Source organism: Lepisosteus platostomus, chromosome 3 (assembly GCF_059453375.1).
Source record: "Lepisosteus platostomus isolate fLepPlt1 chromosome 3, fLepPlt1.hap1, whole genome shotgun sequence".
Taxonomy (NCBI): domain Eukaryota; kingdom Metazoa; phylum Chordata; class Actinopteri; order Semionotiformes; family Lepisosteidae; genus Lepisosteus; species Lepisosteus platostomus.
In genome coordinates, this window is record NC_142613.1 from 6,021,908 (window position 1) to 6,044,778 (window position 22,871).

Consider the following 22,871-nt stretch of genomic DNA (forward strand, 5'->3'; position numbering starts at 1 on the left):
GCCATCTTCAAAACAGCCCTGTGAAGCCAAATTACTTTAAAATTTGTGCACTAATTGGGTTGTTGCCTTATTATTGGAGTTTTTTTCAAAGCCACTATGCACAGGGTTGGCTGCATAGGGTGTCATTCTTCTCCTTACATTAACACGCACTGGTATCATTATCAGGGCCACCAGGCTTGTACAGCCCCTGGAGGGCTCATTTGCCCTATACATTAAATTCAGAAGGTAAGCTGAATCAATATTAGAATTGCTCTTAACTAACATACACACCCAGAGCCATTTGTGGATGTTGGTCAGCTGCCAGCACAGCTTTACCGATCTCTCCAAGTTAAGTTTTTGAAATTGGTTCTTATTCATCCATATAATTGAAGGCAAAGCTCCAGCATGCTTGGGGCTTTAAGAGACTTGGTAAAGAGTAGTCATCAGTTAGTGTAGTGACGCAAATGGACTTACAATTGCTGTAAGGGCCTAGTCCCAGTCTTGATTATTCTTAATTCTGTTATTCAATTCTTATCTGTGGTTGCATTAGGTAATCCTTGATTTACTCAGGAAGGCCCCCAGAGGAAAGACACTGTTGGGCTATCAGTATATCTGTTTTCCAACCTGAAGACTAAGTGTCCCACTAAGTATCCTCGTCTTAACCAAGGTGACTTTAAAAGTAACACTCGTCAAAATCCGGTGCATGACATACATACAGTAAGAAGAGCATGCTCAATCACAGTTATGCATTATGTGATGCAGAACAACAACAATGAAAACAGTTGTACAGCTAACAGCACAATCCGCAGATTACACAGTGCAGGATTTAATATATAAAATGAAGAATCAACCACAAATTTGGGGTTGAGGATTAGCTATTTTTATATAACAAGAGAATAAGTAAAGCCTTAGATCTAGAACAAACTGCATGGCATGTGATAAGGCCATGAAAAAGGCCTGAATAGGTGAGGAGCCCATTCTCTCCCATGATGGATCTTGCGCTCAGGAGTAGCCAAATATGTAAAGGGGTGTTAGTATAAGATTTTGCAAATTGACTGGAAAAAACATAGATGGTAATTAAATGTCACAGACTAAATAAGGGGGATTTGTTCCTGTGGATTATTCCAAGAGGCATGTATATGTAGAACATTCTGTTTTTTACAAGAACAAGCGAGTAGTTTCATACTCTTTTCAAAACATTTTCCTCGGACACGAAAGCATTTTGAAGTGATCCCCGCACTGCTGTGACAGCCCTGTGCTCTGAAATTGCTTTTCACACTAACACAGACGGCCAGTTATGTCCAGTAAACAGCAGCCCAGCATGTAAGGAACTCAATCAGTACAAAGGGCTGTAGCCACAGGCAATCCTGTATATGCAATGCTTGCACTCAACAAAGGTTTCACTCTCTGCAGAGGGGTTATTTAATCTTTAATAGAAAGAACTGGAGTTGAAAATCCACTTGCATCTCATGCCTGCTCCCTGTCCTTCCACCCCTGGGATCTAACAATACCATTGCATTTTTAATAATGTTATTGCAAGCACTGCTCTGGCTCCAAGCATCAATCACAGACTGGCTGCCTTCGCCTAGCGGAGCCTCTGCTCAGAACATGTACTGTATGCACACCCACACCTCTGAGTTGTATCAAGGCTGCAAAGCTGGTGACACTGAAGATCTCCAACCGGCTTGTCCAAAGAGAATTCCAAAATCTTTTTTTTAATGTCTCACTTTCCTAGTTTGTTTTCCGAATCTGAACTTTTAAAGAACAGACAAATGCCCTTGGCCTCAGTTCAAGCTTACCTTGCAGCGAACCTGCTGAAGGAGAATCATTTGCCTGTTTTCACATAATTTAGAATTTAGCATCAGAATGTTAAACAATGGAGGGGAGCACAGTTTCTCACAACAGGTGAACAAACTGAATAATTAGCAGTTATATGCTAGGATTGTTCTCAGTTAATACATTTCATACAAGATAATAAAATAAAAAAAATAACCACAGGTTTGCAGTATAATTTCTTAATATACAGTCAGGCATTCTCTTGTGTAATTGTTCTGTGTTCTTTATCTGCTGACATTTCAATTACTGTGCAACCTATTCAAGCAAAAAAAAAAAAACTGTTTCTTAAAAAGCCTTTATAGAGTAACAAGAAAACAAAATACAGTGTCCCAAAGCATCCCATACAAATCCATTTCCAGTTTCACAAGACATATAATGTATTTCTGATAAAGGATGAAGGTTACAGTATATACAGTATACGGTATAATTTTCAATTCATGATTTTGTCTTTGTTTTGAACAATGACTAATCCGTCCATCCATTTTCTAAACACCCTATCCAATACAGGGTCGGAGGGCCCTAGAGTGTATTCAGGCAAGCAACGGGCAGAAGGTGGGATACACTCTGGATGGGACACCAGACTATCACACAGCACAGACAGTCACAACCACACTCACAACAGGGCCAGTTTTCCCAGAAGCAAATTAACGTACAGTCTTTGGACTGTGGGAGGACACTGGAGTACCTAGAGGAAATCCACAAACTCCATGCAGATAGCACCACAGATGCAGAATTGAGCTCAGGGCTCCAGCACTGCAAGTCAGCAATGTGAACAAATTGCACCACCGTCCTGCATGCTGACTAATTCTTTGTGCTGAAATGCATCAAATTGTTATGCAATGGTAGTCTTCCCCATCGCTCCCCAAGCTTAGAACAGCCACTGTAAAATGGATGCAAGGGTGGTATTAGCAGAATCAGTGATTCTATTTGTATCAACACAAATTATTTTTCAAGATATATTGATCCGCCCAATATTTTTACCGCCTTTATCGGTTTATTTTGTCCTGAGTAGCAGGTCCTATTAAACAGGGATACGAGATATTGGAAGAAGAGTACCCTCTAGAAACTGAATTTAAACCATTATTGACCTTCAGTGGTAATATTCTGTAAAGTGCACAAGATACACCTTTTTTTTGTTTTTGAGACACTTTAATCAATCAAGAGAAAGCACAGTAAACACTTGCGATAGGTCAAAAAATCGTTTAAATACCTAAGGGCTACATTTCCTGAGCACTAGCACCGCCTTGTGGACACTCATTATACAACGGTAAAGGAAGGAGAATAGTGTTAAGGGGTACTGTATATACATACAGTATAGTAATGTACATAAAACTACATTTTTACTTGCTTACTTTACAACATAATGCTTGTCAAACACCCCAAAGGATTTAACATGATTTTCTTCATTTTTGTGGGAGCAATGTGTTTTGTCTTCAAAATGATAGGTGCTTTGAGTTTTTAAATGTAGAAATTCTTTACTTGCACTCTGGAAAGCAAATGTTTAAAAAATTGACTTTACTTTATTTAACTTCCCATTCATACATGACCTGCACTAACAAATCTATCAGAAGGCAATTTGCATCACATTTTCCTGCAAGGATATTACTATTACTGTTATTATTACAAAAGCCAATCAAGCTCCTCTATACAGTGGTACATTTAGGGGATACCTTTTGTGTGCAATTACCATACCATTTGATTTCCTTTTTGTAAGTAATGGTAATCACCTTTCACACCCCCAAGGTTGTGTGGAACCGACACAGTTTATTTTGTCTTGTGGTGATTGTCAGATCTCCATCTTACTGGCTGTGATGAATTCAGCAACTACCATTATCTTACCGCTCTCTCTCCCTGGTCCCCCACCAATTTAATCACTTCGCCTCACCACTGCTGCATACAAAAGCAGCCTGATCCGTTATTCATCTGCTGAATGTAATCAGCTGACTGTACTGAGCCAAAGTGAGTGTGGTTCGTTAGTCCAGGGTAGGTCACTTAGCCTCATCTGGTGTCCACACTGTTATTGAGTAAATCACTGGGGAATCCACCCCTGGCTAGAACTATAGCTATTCTGCTGCCAATAGCCTGTGCTCTGTAATCTACTTCTCCTGATTGCTCCCCAAGCTTAGATCACCCACTGTAAAATCGATGCAAGAAATGTATTAGCAGAATCAATTATTACATTTTCTATATTTTGCACCAGTGGGTGCTGTCCTCCTGCGTACATTATGAAGTCCAGGGATTTAAACCACAACATATTTTCTTTTAACTCTGTGAAATACATTTTCCAATTTTGTTTTTTTTTAACCTGAGACAATCTGTTCACTTAACAGGAGGCAAAGGACAAAAAAGGCAGTCCCTTAGTAAGTAACTCCAGCTGCTGTTGAAACACAAGCAACATCAACCAGAAACTATGGCTAATTCATCCTTTTGAAGAGTGTAGTGTTTTTTCTTCTAAGCATTAGACCTCCTTAATCATTTATATTACTTGACTGTTCCTGAGGTCAGAGGTTACAAGTCACGGCCTGGTGTATTGATTCAGCTACATAGTCCAGATTTCGACTGTTGAGGGCACTAATGTTCAGGCAGCCATCAGCTGGAAGGTAGACATGCTTTTTCTTTGCCAAGAAGTCTACCTGTTTACCTGCGGAAAAGAAATAAAGCCCATCAGGTAAATGGAAAAATGTACATACTGTATATGTACTAACAGTTTAGGATAATACAACACAAAAATATAAAACCACATGTTTCAGAATGTTAATACAGTGTAGTAGTTGCTATAATGAAAACATTTAATGCACTCTTCATTACACCTGGAATCCTTTGAAAGGAGAACAATGCAATCAGAAGATTTTGTATTTTTAAAGCAGTTATATATCAATCTTTTGAGATACTACTACATTTGTGCTCAATAATCTACTCATTGAAACAAGTAAATCATTCCAACTCACTTGTTATCTACAAATTCATGTGCCAAGACAATGTTTCCTTCACATTTTCATGTCCAAAGGGTCAAATACAATTACAGTCTCATGTGTTGAGTATGGCTTTGGCTTGTGCTACTGACTGCAAAACACAGTGTTTTCTTGGTATTTTAATATAAACCATTCCTTTCCTGATAAATATGAAGTCATTCCATATCTATGATGCATTTATGAATTCTGATATGACTACTGATAGTCTGTATACTGCAATGTGTGCAACTACTGGAACATTGATTTGCTGTCACTAACTATCCTGGGGCAAAAATAATTTATTTTAATCACATCTCCTTATACTCTATGTAATAATTTAACAGAAAGTGCTATTTTAAGAAGATATCACTGAAACCATTAATTTTCCATCCTGCTGCCAAGGAGAACTGCAAGACTGTGTAATGACTTTCTTAACACGTACAGTAGCAGCAGACGCTGAATGAAAACTGATAGAAGCTGAAGGCAGACAAAAAAAAAGAGGCACAGCAGGATCAAACAGAACCCACAAAGTGACATGGTCAAGCACGGAAGGAAATGGAACGAGGCAGACAGCAAAAACTTTAAAGAGACCCAGGTAACCACTCACACAGAATGATAAACAGAGACAGACACAGTCATATGGGATAAACAAAAGTCAGATACGCAGTGCCTGCAATAATTTTTCAGAAAGTAACAGTTCATTTCATGTAGTATTAAATCTCTCCCCAGCCACAGAGCTACATTAATCATTCAAGAGATAAGTAAAGGTAATGTGTTTTACTAAAGGAATGTCAATTTACATCCCACATCGAGGGATTTTTTGTGAAATAAAGCACAAAAGTAGATGGACATATCCCCCAAATGAGCAGAGCACAGCAAATGTATTGCAAAGTAATCCCTACTGGTAAGAGGTAAAAAGCCTTCAAACAGCGGGTCTAATTACGTTTTCAATCTATCTGGCATGAGCTTTTATAAAATACCTATCTGGTACTTCATAAAAATAATTGCAGCTAGATATAGTATAATGGTAGAATTTAGCAGGGTTTGTGCTGCTGTTTTTAGTTTATTTTTAAAAACTTTTTCTAAATGTGTGGATGCACTGAAATAGACATGTTAATAGGAACAGAGAATTGGAATAATTTGATGAAACAAATTGTCACCTCCACAGGCAATATGAGATCAATTCACAAAGATGGGTATATTCACGGGTATATTCAATGATAGACAGAAGTTGCTTGATGTTCTCTGGAGCATTTTAGAGACTAATAGAGCTTGCTATGTGGTAGCACAGAGACAAAAACAGACATTTCACAGTGCACTTGTGTATAATGGACTACAGAGACATATGAACAGGTAAAGGTTTATTTCATGCTGTTCTTTTGTAGCCTATGCATGCTGACGCAGCTACCTACTTGAACACCTATAGACACATATGCAGAAATATATAGTATTTCATCAGATCTGCACAAAACAGAGGACAGACTTATATGCCACAGAAGGTCAGAAGCCAGAAGAACTGACGGACAGCTCACCAGTCAGCCCAGTGTAACAGTACATCCCAGCCTGCTGTGTCAGGTGATCCCAGCACCCTGGACTTCCCAGCACCCTCAGTTTCTCTCGCAGCCTCTCCCTAACCAGCATACCTTGCTCCACGATTCTTTTTAAGCCCTCCTGCCTACATACGCACAAGATACAATATTAATTACAAACAAAAAACATATTTTATATTGCCTTTCATAAAACATACCACAAAGCACTTTATAATAAACTCTAAATATATATTCATAATAAATACTGTGTACCACCACACATTAAAAACATATATTGGGGAAATAAACAGCATTTACAAATAAGCTTTTATACTTAATTTCAAATACAAGCAGTCTCTGAATATACATAAGTCTCTTGGAGTAAAACCGGAAAAGTCCTGATCAGCCACACAGGAAAGATTTCAAGACAGAAGGGGGTTCTCACACACTGGCTGTCACATTTTAACCCCAAGGAAGGAAATCTTGGTCTTGCTTGGCTGTTCAGGGCTTTATTCCTAGGAGTTCTGTATTCTATTTATAGGACCAATTAAGGATGCCATGGGAACTGCCACGTGTGTATGTAATCTAGTGTTTTTCCACCTGCACCCTTAACAACATGTAATATTGTGTGTCCTTATTCAAGACCCTGATCATAAAATAAAAAAGGAATCTTACCTGTAATTGTGAGCAAACTGCTAATGTAATGGGTTTACTGTAGTGAAAAAAAGCTTACAGATCAGTAGGAGCACTTGCTCATGCTCTGCTCACCATTCTGCCAGATGGGCGGGGTTATTGAGTACTGTGGTGACCACACGAGCTCCTATTCCAGGTGGGTGGGACCACAGTGTGCGAACCATGTTCTCTGCCTGTGATTGGACAGCCAACAAAGTGGTACTTTCCTTCAGGACGAACAGGAGGCACCCAGTTCGCTCTCCTGAGATCACAGCAGAAAAACAAAGAGCGTGAAATGACAGTGGAAGATAATGCCCACTGAGACTCACCTACTTGCTGTTTTCTTGATGGTTCCAGGTTTTATTCCATGAGACTTCTCACATATATATTACAGTGATTCACAATACCTTGGCACAATGCTCACAGTGGTTACAGTTTACTAGGGACCCTAAGGAAGCACAACTATCGCTCTAATACTTTTTCTGTCCAATTCAAAATCTGACCAATGATAAACATAACCCAAAGGTTCATGCTTGACAGCACATCAAACATACAACCTCTGATACCTGGGGAGACCTCTGCCTTAACCCTACAATCTACCCTCAACAGTGGAACCCCTTTCTTTTTTTCTTTCTTGCTTGCTTTCTTGCTTTCTTCCATCCATCCAGTGATCCATCAATACAATCCAAAACATTCAATATACTGATTGGTACATGTGCGGGACACATCACAGAGCAGTGCTGTCCTGTCTTACCATAGAGCCCAAAGTTGTGAGAGAAGGACTGGGCACAGAACAGTTCCTGTCCAAGGGAGACAAAATGACGCAGGGGCCAAGAGTCCTGGGCAGGATCCCCGCTGCACAGCCCCTGAGCTGGCAGTAGAAAGAAGGGGAAGAGCCTGCGCTTCTGTTAGGGCAATCAGAGATGAACAAGACTGTAAGTCAAGGAGTCATATTCTAGAGCTGGAAGAGCTCACTAGAGTTACTACATACTACATCAACACCACACTCACAAAGCTCTTCCTAAACAAACCCTATTTCTCTTCCTCTATGAAACAGGAAGAGAGTCTACTCTGGCTTGTTCCCATGAAATAAAAGAGAGCTTATAATCTTAAACAAACTAAAAATATAAATAATTTACTGCAGTGGAAAAAAGTCTATAGTGTTTTTGATATCTAGCAGGAACAGATGTCTAGAAATACAATGTTCTCAAACACTCTACAATAAAAAATACCCACATAATGGGTTGTGTTATCAAAATGATCCAATCTCTTACTTGTTGAATGTTTAATACTGGATAATAATTACTATTAAAGCTGATGCTTCATCAGACAGCCAGCCACCAGGGGCTCATCTCACCATCATCACTTGAGCAATCAGCTTCCACTGGTCCTGGGAGGGGTCTGTTCCAGTGGGGCAGTGTGCCGAGGCAGAGAGGACAATGATCGCCAGCTCTGGAGCCTCTTCTAGATCTTCCAGGAGCTTCTCCACTGCCAAGTTCTGCTTCTCTGGATCCCAGTAATGGTAATGACGCACATCTGTGATCCCTGCTGCACGGAAGGTGTTAGCCAGGGAATCTGACGACAGACAATCAAGAAGGGACCAGTGACTCGACTGGAGCATACGGGAGAAAATTGTCACAAAAGTAATCCTGTTCTACTGCGTTCACGATAACATAGCATATTAAGGCTTCTGGTTTTTGATGTGTATGCTTGATATGCAGTGCATTCCACATGTATTGGGAGAATAGGCAGACAGGTGTTTGCTGTTGGTCAAGTGTTTGTTTTTGGATAAATAGGCTCATACAAAAGCATCCCATTAGCTACCTGGCTTTCGTCAGGCCTCTGGGATGACTGTAAATTTGTGTAACTTGTGTATTTTATTTTTATGTTATGTGTAGTTTGGTGTGTGGATTGTCACTGTTAATAAAAACTTGTTTTACCAAGTGTACCTGAATTATTACTCTTTTCACACAAAGCTGTGGCGGAGAACTAAGAATTCATGTGCCTCTAGCTATAACAACCACTTGGTTGGCAATATTTTCGTAACTCCCCATTTGTAATAGCATACATGGAATTACGGCACTTTAAAAAATGATAGTACTCTTAGTCATTGACAATTTGTACAGTGTGAACATTAATTAATGTAGGTTAGAGGGGTGCTGCCTAAAATCAATTACCAGTTACTTTGTTTTCAAGATATTTAACCTATTAAGTCCTTTAAGTCATCTACATTTCAGTAAAATATTTAGTTTAATCAAATATGGATATATCAGAGGTGTGAAAGTACATAAAATACATGTAGAGTTAAATGAAGATGTAGAATTGTAATATCCATGCGTTATGGAATGAAATAAAATATTCAAATCTCAGATACAGATTGTTTTTAACACTTTCTTATGGAGTATACTAAGAGACATTATTATTAGTCCAAGAACTTATAATGCAAGAGGCTATACAGACATACAGACCAGGATTTGAACAGTACAGCAGTTCCAGGTTTTGAACTCTACACCAATTATACAAAGCATTTATAAAATGATTATATAAAGTTTACAAATACTTCAGATACTAGAAACATGGCACCTATTGGGATTCTTAAGGCACATTAACCAGACTTTCCTACTGTATCTATTTGGTTCAACTACCCTGCCTAATTGAAAGGCCTCTGCTGACCTTCACAGGGAGAGGAGAGGTAGACTGGCCCACACCAGGCCATGTTCACATTGTACCACTGACGTAGGAGCTCCGCCCCCAGACGAACTGCCCCACTTCTGCCCACTGTCTGTATTGCTCCTGCCTGTAATAGCAACACCATCAGAGAAAATAAAGTTATTAATGCCACACAGAACAACTGAAAATGTACGATTGACAGTAGATGTTTTTAAGGTGCATCTAATTGTACTTCAGCTCTTCCAGTCCACTTCACGAAGGAACTGTGCACAATACATCTATAAAAACATTTCTATTATAATTATAATTTCTTGCATTCGTATAGCATTTATCATCATAAAGTGATATTAACATGTGGTGACATGTGGCAGCCATTGTGCGCATGTAGCTTCACTACACAGCAGCTAAGAAGAAGAGAGAAATTACTCCAGCAACTGAAACAAGGACTTATTCTAATGAAGGTAGGCTGGACTGTGTGAGACCAGCATGCAATTTAACTGTAGCCCTAGGAACAATACTCACTATTGTGTAAATTACTACTTGGAAACACTACCAACAAATCTATAACTTAGGAGTCTGGTTCAGTATTTAATTCAAAGAAGTTTACCAACTGCCTCCTCTTCTTTAATGTAAAACATATCAAAATGCTCCAATAAAACTCATAAGGCAAAGATGGGCACCGGATCTGAATGGAGTTGAAAGAAGAGAGCAAAGTAATTAAATGAACTGCTAGATACTATCCATCATGGAAGAAGCTTAAAGTCTGACACGGGATGTGTCTCGTCAGTTCATGGTCTCCATAGCCCAAACTACACCACCAGACTTCTACTGAAGAAGCACTTTACCCTTCATATGCAAAGCTGGTAAACAAGTCAGTGTGGCTTTCTCCATGGGTCAGAATTCGTAATCAGTATAGCCAAGAAGAAGCGTGTTCATGATTATAAGGCAGAAGCAATCAGACCACGCAGTCTCACCAAAGTGAAGTTCATCAGGTATTACCCTGTTTTCAATGATGGCTGGACTGTCTTGTCCTAGTGCCAGCTCTGTCGCACTTCTAGTGAATTCTGGGAAACCTGAGATGGGCAGATATCTGGAGGTCAGCGTGGGGTCATCTGCCATCCGCAGCTTGATCTTCCAAATAAAAGGAAACATATAGCACCGTCCATCCTCTGTAAGGTACTCTGAGTTGGAGAATGAGACAGAGGTAGAAGAGATTACATAACAATAGTGATACTTCAACAGTCTTCAAGGAAACCTTTACAACTGGACAATGTGTGGCCATTCCTTACAACTGCTTACCATCTGAATTTGTACACGTTGTCAAACCTTCACATGGTTTCACTCTGATTTTACTGTACTGCTTTATTGTACTGGACCATGAGTAAACAATGGTGTTCTATGGTAAAGGTTCTACAGAAATACCTATTGAGATGAGTTAGAGTATCCCCAAGGTGCTGGGCACCCAAGGTAGGAAGAGACCATGCTGAATATGAATAAACACATAAAGTGATTAGAGTATACAGTACCTCCATTGTTTTGCCAGTAGAGTGTGTTTGTGTGCATTTGTAGGTATACAGCATGTACAGTATATGTAATGAAGTCTATCCATCAATTTCCAACAACCGCTTACTCCAATACAGCATTGTTGCAAGCCAGGGGGCTAACCCAGGAGAGGATACAACCTAGAAGAGGGACCAGTCCATTGAAGGGGGTCTTATTCATGAGTAGACAAATCTACAAATTCTTAATAACAAATATAAAATAAGACTACAAACTAAAATTATTTAATATATATGCTCTCTATACTGTATATACACGCAAACATCTTTACTTGTACATATACATCTTTAAATACATTACAGTTGAACGCGTGAAGAGCTTTCTAAGCAGTAATAACGGAGAATAATTGGATTTAGCTATTCCAATGTTTATTAGGATTGTTATGAAAAACTCGTTCAATGTCACTTTTTTATTTGGAAAGCTTTGGGTTGAATATTAAAAAAAAAAACGAAACTACGGCATATCTGCCCCCAACAACGCCGTTACAATTTAAAAGTCATTTGTGCTCACAGTTGTAAATCCATTAAAAACCGAGAAGGAAAAGACGTCTACTCCGAAACTCGATGAAGATTTCAAACTTGTAGTCAGCAGATAACAAAAGCAGAGACATTACACAGTCGATGTAATATATCATCGGCGAATGCTAGAAGTGTCAGTACCTGTATTACTTTTTGGATAGTAAAAGACACTGAAACAATATATTTATCGGTTAATGACTATTTTGCTTGCTTTACTAAAACCTAAATTGACAAATTGAATACTCATAGCATGAGGAGCTTAAAAATAAATATTACATGCAACCACAACCACGTCAAAGGAGTTATCTTGTGTTGGGTCACTCACCTTTCGCACCGAGGTACACCTTATTAAAGTTCTTATTTGTTGTGTACGCCGCCAATAATGTTGTTTTCGGGCTCAGCGGGACAGTGGGGGTTTCTATAAATACGGAAAGAGTCGACATTTCGCCTTTTGTTTCTAAAGTTTATGATTGAACAGTCTCCAAGTGTCCTACTCAGCCGCCACAAGTACAGCACGCCTTCATCTTTATTTCCGGGCTCTCCGCTGTTTCGCCCGGTGCTCCTCAAACACCTGCTTTGTTTACTAGGGGTTGCCAAGATACAGCTACAGCTACAGCTTCAGACTGGAGTTGCGCTGATGGGGAATATTTTGAAACGTCCTGTTGTTCTGGGACTTATCACACTGCAAAAGTGTAACATTGTGCTCCTGTCTTTCGAACAGCAAAGATTTCGGCTTTTATTGGACCACGCTAGAATGTCTTTTAAAAAAAACTATGCCATTTTCTTGTGTCGCAAGTGGCATAGTCCATGAAAGTTCATTAAAAACGCAGTTACCTAAGATCTTACGCACCTAATACGACGAAACACTGTGCTAAATTTTTAATAAATGAAAAATCATTTGCAACATTTACAAATTTTTGGTTTAAGCATTTTGAGGTCAGTCTTCAGGTTTTAGTTTTGTTCAGTTTCCTGTGCTCATTTCTCACAGTCCTGTACTAAAGTCAACATACAGCAGAACATTTCTTTGCTTCCATTCAGAACCTCACCACTGCCATGGCCTCAGAAATAGCTTGGACATGGGTTTGTTGTGTAGGATGACATAAATGTTGCATATTTTCTTACATTAAACATTGTTATAGTACAAGTTGAGCCCCAGTGGTTAAAAATCTCAGCTCATTGCTTTGCCCTTTGTGACAGGAAGGGAGGAATACAGGGGTTGCTGTCCATGTCTTCCTCATCTTGCACTGTTGAGCCATCTGCTTCTCTCACCCTCTGTTCCTCACAACACCTCCAGGAGGACTGAAGCAGCTCTCACTGTTAGCACCCCAAGTTTCCTTGCACTCCACATGGGTCATGGCTGAGGACGTAAGATGTAAGACACCCCTGCAGCCCCATACGGTCAGTGTATCCCACCACTTTGGAAATGCAGCCTGTACTCAGTTGCTGGAAGAGCCTCTGACTGGAAACACAGATGGCTGGATTATAGGCTTCAACCACTTTCAAAAACAAACACATTTACTGGTTGGGCCATATGAGTGTTCAAAAATATTTATAATTTCTGGGGTGACTGAACATTAAGTTTGAAGCCCTTCCTCCAGGGACATAAACTCATCTGGTGGGTTGAGCAACAAACCCACCCAGCCTTTATAAAGAAACACAGGCAAAGAGATTCCCTTACCACTGACTGTTTCCTAATTGCAGTTGCTCTTTCTGGTGCCCATTCCTCTCTCCATATTAACCTGCTGGACACCTGAGTCTTGCTGCAGTCATTTGTATTCTCTAACAGCCAAGTTACAGACATTTCCAATTTCTCTACATTTTTTGTAGAGAAACAGATACTGTAACTCTCACAAATAGGCCACACTTTTCCTATCTCTGAATAGTCTACTGTGTTCTCTATATTCAATCATTTAAAAGAAAGTAAATCAAGTTGTCGTAAATCAAGAAAGAAATTTTGGTTTATTAATGTAAGGCACTTTAGTATTTTGATTTCAGTGTAAGAAATGTAAGAATTCTCTTCATATTCTTTTTAACATTTTGAGGTAACCAGGGTTTTGGCACACTCCTTATACCCTATATAGGATTGTTGACATTACTTCTCATGGAGAAATACTTCTTTTCTTAAGGAATACAAACAACTTTCAAAGTCATAAATTTAACACTAACAAATTAAATGGCCACTATATTGCCCATGGTTTCCATCAGTTTTATTTCTTCAATCATTAAAGAACTATTCTCATGATAAATTGAAGGGAGCCTTTTTATAACCTGCCTTTCTTTCACTCCTTCTTTGGCAGCTCCTGAGATTTACTAGGAAACAGATATGGCAGGACAGTCCTAGCAGGGCCCTGGAGTTTATAAAGCAGGTTTCCTGCTCTCTGAATACTGGTTAAGCTTTAAACCCTCAAGACCGGGGCTTAAAAAGACAGGAGTTTGAAGGGTTCTTGGCACCACTCCTATTTACTGTAGCACATTTAATTTTACCAGCACTAATCTTAAGTTCTATCCCTTGCCCTAAACCTAACCACTCATTTATATACAAGTACAGAAAAGTGCACACTTGTGCTTCCTGTGTGGATGAGAACTCGAGAACACTTGGTAAGCCATGCTGAGAAAACAAGCATCATTCTTTCTCACTTACATAATTTAACTCAGTGCATCAGTGAGTGGTTTTCTTGCTCCAAAATCTTTTTGTAAGTAAGTATTATCTACAAGAACAGAGGTGAAAAAGACTCTTCAAAGCTGAACAGGAGGGAATGAAAAAGAAGGTATGCTCAGTACTCAGCGTTTTAACGCGAGTGTTCTTTGTTCCTACTTTTATATCAATAAGACAGACAGTTCTTGAAACACAGATCTGGTTTTGCCATCTTTGATACATACTGACAGCTTTCCACGGTTTCCATGGGGTTATCATTCAGAGGTGATGCTCTTTCTTTTTTGAGCATTGGAGATTTCACCGATCTGCTCCAATACCCCAGCAGAGATCTTATTACTTCAGACAGGCAGTGTGGATTTGTACTCAGCAGCCCAACAGTGTGGATACAAAGCACAACAGAGACAACAAATGCAAATAAAAAAAAATTGCTTGTTATTATTATGTAAAAACAACCGAATAATCATATTATTAAGTCTTTTAAGAGTCACCAGGAAAGGGTTGAAGAACAAATTATAATTCTTTTATTTGGGGAGACCTGTGAAGAGAAGACAAACTTTAATGGGCATACGCATATCCTAGTTTCTGGATAAAAAAAACACTAGAACTGTTGAAGCCGAGGTCACATACAGTATCTGTACACAGCTTCCACATGTAAATCAAGGGAGTTTTTTTAAACTGGTGGGTATTGAAAGTAAAAGCAACTCTGGATTTCCTAAATTTATTTATTAACACAGCCCTAAACTCACCGAGTCATAAGCACAGCTAAGATGGAGACTCTGAAGCCTCTGTCATCCACAAAAAGACATGGTCAGACAAAATTCTTCTGCAGGTCTCAAGCTCCCTCCGTCATTGAAATGGAAGTCCCTGCAAAGTCTAAACTTGTTTCCAAGTCCTGACTCTTGATCTCTTTTTTTTTTAATTGGTAATTTTTACAAATATCCTCAGTGTCAGCAGACTGAAGTCACTAAATCAATCTGGATTGAATTGTGAGCATTCTTTTTGTTACTCACTTTCCTCACCTTAGCAACTACTGGAACGCAAGTAGTAGAATTTCTCTTCCTCTTCTAAATCCACTGTAAAAGACAAACACGAGAAACAAAAAAAGTAACCATTTTTTGCATTCATAGAAGGACAGGTTAAGGATAATTAACATAAATGTAACCTGTTTTGGTACAAAACACAATGGATTCAGAATTTAAAATTGTACATAAATAGCTCTTACTGAAATAAGTCTAGCAAGAATAATTTTCATGGCCTAATTTCTTGACATTGTTCACGTGTTGCTTTTGTATCACAAGTTTTCAATCTCTCAACCATCTTCAGATACTCACACATGAAGTGCTGACCAGAAATATAGACAGGCCCCTGCCCTGAGCGCAGGTTAAAGGTCACCGGCGGCATTAACTCAAAGCAATAGAAGCTCACCTGCAACAGAGCAGCTTTCGTTCAGACGTGTTATTGGGAGGAGTGAGCGAGGGTGTGGGATGAACAATAGGAACCGGTCCTGCCTAAGGACTCTTCTTGCTTTGCCACGCACTTTTCAAAGGACTAACCCATGCCATTTATGTTTTACACTAATTAGTTTTGGCCTTTCGGCGACACTGCCCATAAATCAACAACCGCCTCCCTCACTGTCCCAGGAGCAGACGCCGGTCTGTGGCTGACCATGGGCTGGACCGAGGCCCGCAGGGTGGCGATTGGGATGGGGCGGACATCCTGCATGATCCTGGCCTCCACTTCAATAACGTGCAGATCGTCACTGGCGTCCTCACTCAGGCAGATCTAGAATCCAATCAGGAAGACAAGTAACAACACTTGAAATAAATGAAGCCTTTGTTTTACTAGGTGGAACCGTTATTTTTCTCTTTTTATGCCCCTGGGTGGGTTGGCTAATTGTTGATCAATCTTGTTCCACACCATAGCTGAGCCTGTCTGATCTTTGACTAAATGCAGATAAAAAAATACCTTTAAGTTTAAAGTTCCTTGTTCCATGGGCGAAGAGTGATTAGTTTTCTAACAAAGACTCGTTTGTAACCTGTATTCATTGCTCAGTTTACCGTGGTGAGCCCTCATAGCCGGACCCCAGTGGTGGACCCTTAGCTCCAGACATACTGTACACTGAAAAGGAACAGTGATGCGGATGATGTGTAAGAAGTGGTCACATTTAATTGGAAGAACATGAAAAGCCATTGCATTCTCACTGAATGAATTGGCATGTGCATGTAGTGGCACCGTCAGACAGATTTAATAGTATTAGTTCAACACTCTGGAACTGACTTGACCAGTATTGGCCAGGCTCATTTGCCCAGTGTGGAATTCAAACTCCCCACAGCATCCTGCTCCAGAGTAAAATAAGACCGGTAATAAACATGCATCGCTACACACTATGGACATTGTTTTAATTTTACAACTTTTACAACTCGAGTAGTGAAACCAATTGAAACATGAGAGGAGGCTAATGCTGTTTCTTTGCATTCCTCCCTTCAAACACCTTTTAAACCATCAGGAACCACTTAATTCTGAAGAAACCCACAAGAAATGGCAGGAATTGTTTATTGCGATAATAAATAGTTCTAGTTCATTCAGGTTTCCCCTTCACCACTTTGCACAGATTACTGATGTATTTTTCCCCAGTATCAATTAGAAGTTTCCCAATTGCTTATTGATTTATTTGTAGTACAGGCTGAAATTCAAGTTAAACGCTTATAATAACAGCAATGAAATATTAAATACATATTTTTGTGACTGCCCACTGTATATGCTTAATCTTGTCAATAATCTGAAAGCACAGATCAATTTGCTCAAAACCAGCATATGCGATCTCTAAATGAAATGTATTACTTATAAGGCTGATCCACCTTCAGTCCTTTCAGATACTTAAAAGACGGATCTCTCCGTTTTGTGACCGTTACAAGCCAAGCATTTTCTACAGTTAAGTGTTAAAACACATTGTGCTTGCATTAAGTGATGGTCTGTAATGTGTTCAAAGGAGTGAATATTCAAAAATCTCAATAAAACAGCATTAGGCTCAACTCACAAGCTGCTACTGGAAGAAATCAAGTTTCCGGTTAAGGACTCCTGCCCCAGTGCTGAACAGGTGCAATCACAGCAGATTCTAGGGGGAATAAACAATACATAATGCTACAGATTAATTCATGCTGTGGGATTCAGAATCAAACCCATTTCCCCAAATGTTAATTAAGGCTTTATTATAGTGTTGTGCCTGCCATTCAAACTGACCGTCTTGATAAAGAGCTGGTTCTCCAGAAGGTCGTCTTCCACTTCAAAATTAAACTTCCTCTGGCTGCCATTCAGCTCACAGCCTGTCCAGAGCATAGAAAGAGGCAGAGGGTGGGTGTAAGAGTGTATATAAAATACCTACGAGTACATTTGGAATATATTTATAACTGTGAAAGTCCCGTAATGGAAAGACACCAGAAAGCTGAAAAAATACTACTAAAGCATGTTGTATTTAGCAGAGAGGCTTTGCTTTTCTAAAATTCACATCAGCAGTAATAGGTTGTGAGTCATCTTCCTACACCTCCTGACATGACGTGCCAGCCCAGAGAGTTATAGAAAAAGGTTGTTTAACAGAGAACAATTTAATTATATACTGTAAGTGACCACGCCAGTAAGCCATTGGCTGTTCCTTTTTCAATAATAATGATCATATTGCTGGCAATCGTAGGACAATGTCTTAGGCTTTCTAGTACAAGGGCAACTAAAAAACTTTACTGGACATCAACTTAAATCTTCAGTGCGGTATTTTCTAAAAATGTTTATTAAAGTAGAAGTCACTATAACCTAATCTGGTCAGAAGCTGTTAATACAACAGGACAAAAACAGCCAATATCAGAATTATTCCTGGCCCATCCATTTATCCAAAGATCAAAATATTTATGTAGCAGAAAGCCCAAAACACATGCTTTCTCAACATACTGTTTCCAATGTGTGCATTGCACCAGTCAATTAAACAACATTTTAGCCAGTAAAGGCATTGCAATTATTTTTATGTTTAAAGTTTATATGCAAGTACTTTAATTTAAACAATTACGAGCAGAGATTCAATAAAAATCAGGAAACCTTATGAACGGAAATGAGGAACAGGACTAATGAATGCTACAAAGTCACTGTAAAAACAGCATCTCACAGATCATAGAAATCCGACACTTAAAACAAGAATCATTAATTCCAGATGATGCAAGCCAATTCTTAAAAAACAAAAAAAGGTTTCAGTACGAACTTCAAAACATTTTGCTCATGTACAAAATATTCTCCAGTTTTTTTATTCTCTAAACTTTCCCAGCGCTGGACTTTGATTAATTTTCTTCAGCTAAAATCTACATGAGGAAACAGGATACTTGTTTTATTTCAGTACTGACAGTGCCTTCTACTGGATTTTCACCTGTAACATGAAACTGTAGCAAACTGCAAGTTTCAACAAAAAACTTTATAATCTACTCATCATTTTAGCCAACTGAGACTGAAATGCAGAGCTGGGGTTCCCCTGAGTAAATCAATGATAGCCAACAAGTTTCACAGTAGAGTAGGCTTTTCATATTTTTTTTAACAGCTTAATTGTTAAAGACATTAGTTGAAAAACAGACAGCCGATTACAAGAATGTCTCTGAACCCGTCTGTCACTAGCTTAACACACAAGGATGCTCGGAATTCCAAATTGGCTCATTCTCACAAGCCCTACAGTGTTTCCTGCTTTTGGCTCAGATTTTCAGTTTCTTAATTGGAAAATAAAATCTTTGGTCTGCAATACTGCATATACCATCTTTCAAAGGAACTTCATGGAAGAGTTCAAGAAAGAAAGTTACGAACAGTTGTAGACCTGAAAGTAGGGTTAATCTGATCCAAATAACTCATCTTTTACTGGTCATCAGCTGTCGTTTTCAAGAAATAGAAACCCCCCTTATCCATGACCCTTGAAGACCACAGCTGTCACCACCTACTACATTGAACTGTAGCTCTAGAACATTCTAATCCACATACAGCACCCACAAGGAGAAACATCAGGATTTGTGCAATGGCATTTTCTTACCCCACAGCACACAGACTGGTTTACTAAGGGATGAGATGGAAGAGACATCCACAGGATCCATTAGGATTGATGCTGCAGCCTCTTTGCACCACTAAGTGGCCACCAGTTCCGAGCTGAGAATAAGAAGACTGAAACAGCCTGACAAAGTTTAGTAGAGCAGGGAGTCAGCCCACTGTAGTTGCACAGTACCACATTAAAAACCTCTTCAGTACAAGCTTCTCAGAAATGCATGGGAGAAGAACTTTTGTGGTGTTAAGGCTGAAAAGAGAAACTCAGATTTGAATGAGACAAAGAGATGGGGAAAAAAATAATTTGAATTTAATGATGGCTTTACTTGCCTGCAGGAGATATTTTGCTTTTTTGTTATCTGGACCACGTACGGTCCTTCATCTTCGCAATAGTCTGAGAAATCTTCACAGAGACATAATGTACTGGGATAGTTTGCACAGCAAATCATCATCTGTATATCGACAAACCACAAAGATGTACATCTCAAGGCTCTATTCTGGAGTTTAACATTTTAATTCCAAAATAGCTCCGATCAGAACCGCTGTTGATCCTACATGGAGAAGGAACAGTAGCAGGCCTTCCTTGCAACCACACGTCCGACAAAATGTTTTTGATTAACGCTTTTTTCATTTAACTTCGCTGTACTAGAAAAGTTTCCCCTTGAGAGAGACACAGGGGCTCGGTTTGGAAAACTGCAGGAAGAACAGGGTTTTGGCAGTGGGTCAGAAGGCTCTGTGGCATCCAAGTGCTTTTTGGGAGAAAACTAGGGGGCATTGTTCCCACAGCTAATCCAATTACAACCTCCCTCCAGGGTGTGATTGGGAAAGGGAAGTGGTGCATGGAGCCGTTCTTTATTTGCACTGACACTCCATGTGGTTTGAGACTTCATGTAACAATTCATCATCTACAGTGGTCAATAAACTGGCAGTGCCCCCACAACCCCCCTCCAGAATAACACTGGCACACAGACACTGAAAAGGGGCACACATCACTTTCCCATGTATGCTGAAAATCCACTTCTCGGCCACATGCCTAAAAAGATCAATTCTAGGTTAGAATGGCTTTGTATTCATTTGTAAAACAGGGGAACATAAGGCTTAGTTATATTTTTAAGTTTCTTCCCTTGGAAAGACCCCGTGAAGGAACACAAAGGTGTTCAACAGGATCCAAGACAGGTTCAGTGAAAAACAGGGACTCTACATGCAAACTCTGGCCAAATGACTAAAAGTAGTTTTGCAGCCCAAAGTGCAGATCACAGGTCCAATGCCCATGTATTTTAAACCTTCAAGAGCTAAAGTAAAACAGATTCTTAGAAAAAGGCTGTACGACATTATCATCATGCGTGTCACAAAAAGCAGAATGGGGGCTCGTCCCACATGTTCTCTGGTGCTTAATAGGTCAGGATAAATCCAAAGAAAACAGGTGCAGTGGATTTTCATGCCGGTGTTCTGCTACTTTCTCATGCTGTGAACACACAGCAGGTGACCCAGCAGTCTTATCTATTACTCTATTCAACCAGAGGCATATAAATCATATACATTAATAATCCTATGAATTTTCAATATAGCATTCAATCAAAATTAACCCATAAAGAATTATTTACATGAGTAAATTTATTTACAAGAGTTCCCCTTAATCCTTTCCTATACTCCCATTTTTGCTGCACAAAAACTGCACACAAAAGATCAGCCTTTTCATCTGAGAATGCTAGTTTGCATAATGTTTAACTTTTCGAAGACGCAATTTGAAAGCCTTACTTTTACCACTAATCCAGAAGTACAAAAACAAACAAGCTAAGTAATCCACAATTTAAAAGATAAAGCCCTCCATCCTCTGGTCAGAGTAAGCAATTAGTAGACGTCAAAGCTGGCTTACATAATACAATTAACTCTTAAAGGTGTTTTTATTATTTTATATACAGTATAACAATAACAAATGCCAATGTACAAAGCCTATATCCAATTGCATTATTTCTGTCAATATATTTCTATGCAATAGTGTGGAGTTGGGAATTACTAAAAGGCCAGTTAACTTTTATTGATATTTACAAACTAAGTAATGGTTCCATCATAATATTTAATGTGATATTGAAGCAACAGCAATTTGATTACGGACCTCAAATATTTTAAGATTGAGCCTCTTCTTGTAATGGGATCATGGCCATAGGCTCCAGGTCATACAGTAGGTCACACAAACAGGTTCTCTTCTATACCATCAATAGGGAATATGCAATGAATAAAACAACATTTAAGCTCATTCACCTGTTAGGTGTAATTAAATTTGTACATTGGGAGTCTTAGTATTAAACTACAGTATGTTCAGTGTCACCCAGCTTCAGCGTTTCTGCTTCATCGTAGGTGCACTTACTCGTGCAGGAATAAAACACAGGACAAAGTGTGTGCAGACCAAAAAGGACGAAGGGTTTTTGATGTAATAACTAAAAATAATTTGAGAGTGGCCAGGGTGATTTCACTACACAGCTCGTTCGGCATTTGCAACTAAGTCTGCAGCTCCGAGCTACTCGAAAATGACAACAGCAACCTTAAAAAATAATACAAAAAAAAGTTTTCCTCAAACGGTAAAAAAAAAAAGACAACAAACAAAAAACACTACCCGTAACCGGGCAATGCATTTGAACTTTAGGGTTTGATGTAAAACTCGTGATGCAGACACTTTTACCGTTCATCGAAATGGTTCCCTACCCACTCTTGGTATTAATGTCATTTGGGATTATGGCTACATGCTTCCCAATGACACAAAAAAGAAAAAAATTAAAAAAAACAGAAGTCGTAATTGTTGTTGGACACCACGAAGAAAAAAAAACTCACACGTGACGTCTGCGCTGCAACCTGGAATCGCGAACTAACAAGCAAATCGAATCCAACTTACCTACAAAGTGCGGCGAGAACAGGGTTGACTACACATGCTAGTGTTATACTGAGAGTGGCCATTAATTAGTAATTGCCAAGCTAGTGTTATACAGAGAGTGGCCATTAATTACGTGATTCATCAGGTGAGCTGACGAGGAGGTTTCGTTGCGCGTGGTTTCCCCTCCACTCAGATGTTTTGGTGAATGGAGTCTGTCCCCATGATCCGTTGTTAACATGTCTTAGACCAGTCGTCGTTTAATTTTAACACAGAAGATACCCCTACAGTATGTTTTCAGAATTGATAACAAATGTTTCTTCCAGTTATTTAACTAAATTAATTGGTAAAATCATATTGGACATTTTAAAGACGTTGACCTTTTCTCCACACAAGATGGCAGTACAATCCATCTCTTTTGCTTTTCGTTTTCTTCTATTTTTTTAGTCAGACGATTACTTCTCTTAATTCTTATTTTTGTATTATTGTCCTGATTTGCATATTCTGTTAAAATTTTAAGAATGAATAAATCATGTTTAATCCGATTCATTGGGCCAAACATTGAAAGATCGTTAT

The 22,871-nt window shown here is 39.1% G+C and overlaps 2 protein-coding genes across 4 annotated transcripts; both read right to left on the reverse strand.

Moving 5' to 3' along the window:
• Positions 1–2,167: 2,167 nt before the first annotated feature.
• Positions 2,168–12,398, reverse strand: got1l1 (glutamic-oxaloacetic transaminase 1 like 1). Of its 2 annotated transcripts, none has more exons than XM_088624088.1 (8): positions 12,041–12,398; positions 10,637–10,818; positions 9,641–9,764; positions 8,325–8,542; positions 7,722–7,872; positions 7,064–7,229; positions 6,299–6,441; positions 2,168–4,456 (listed from the first exon to the last, which is right to left on the reverse strand). In XM_088624088.1, exons 1-8 carry the CDS (start codon positions 12,156–12,158, stop codon positions 4,317–4,319), a joined length of 1,242 nt encoding a protein of 413 aa, XP_088480214.1. In that variant the 5' UTR covers positions 12,159–12,398; the 3' UTR covers positions 2,168–4,316. The 2 variants fall into 2 exon arrangements, with proteins under 2 accessions (XP_088480214.1, XP_088480215.1); XM_088624089.1 differs by lacking the exon at positions 12,041–12,398 and adding an exon at positions 11,268–11,568.
• A 2,382-nt stretch (positions 12,399–14,780) lies between these two features.
• On the reverse strand, positions 14,781–22,758 carry npm2a (nucleophosmin/nucleoplasmin, 2a). Of its 2 annotated transcripts, XM_088624090.1 has the most exons (7): positions 22,320–22,758; positions 19,422–19,534; positions 17,612–17,694; positions 16,037–16,153; positions 15,703–15,796; positions 15,391–15,444; positions 14,781–14,906 (listed from the first exon to the last, which is right to left on the reverse strand). In XM_088624090.1, the coding sequence occupies exons 2-6, from the start codon at positions 19,480–19,482 to the stop codon at positions 15,392–15,394; spliced, it is 408 nt and encodes a 135-aa protein (XP_088480216.1). In that variant the 5' UTR covers positions 19,483–19,534; positions 22,320–22,758; the 3' UTR covers positions 14,781–14,906; position 15,391. The 2 variants fall into 2 exon arrangements, with proteins under 2 accessions (XP_088480216.1, XP_088480217.1); XM_088624091.1 differs by lacking the exon at positions 22,320–22,758 and having other exon boundaries at positions 19,422–22,306.
• Positions 22,759–22,871: the final 113 nt, after the last annotated feature.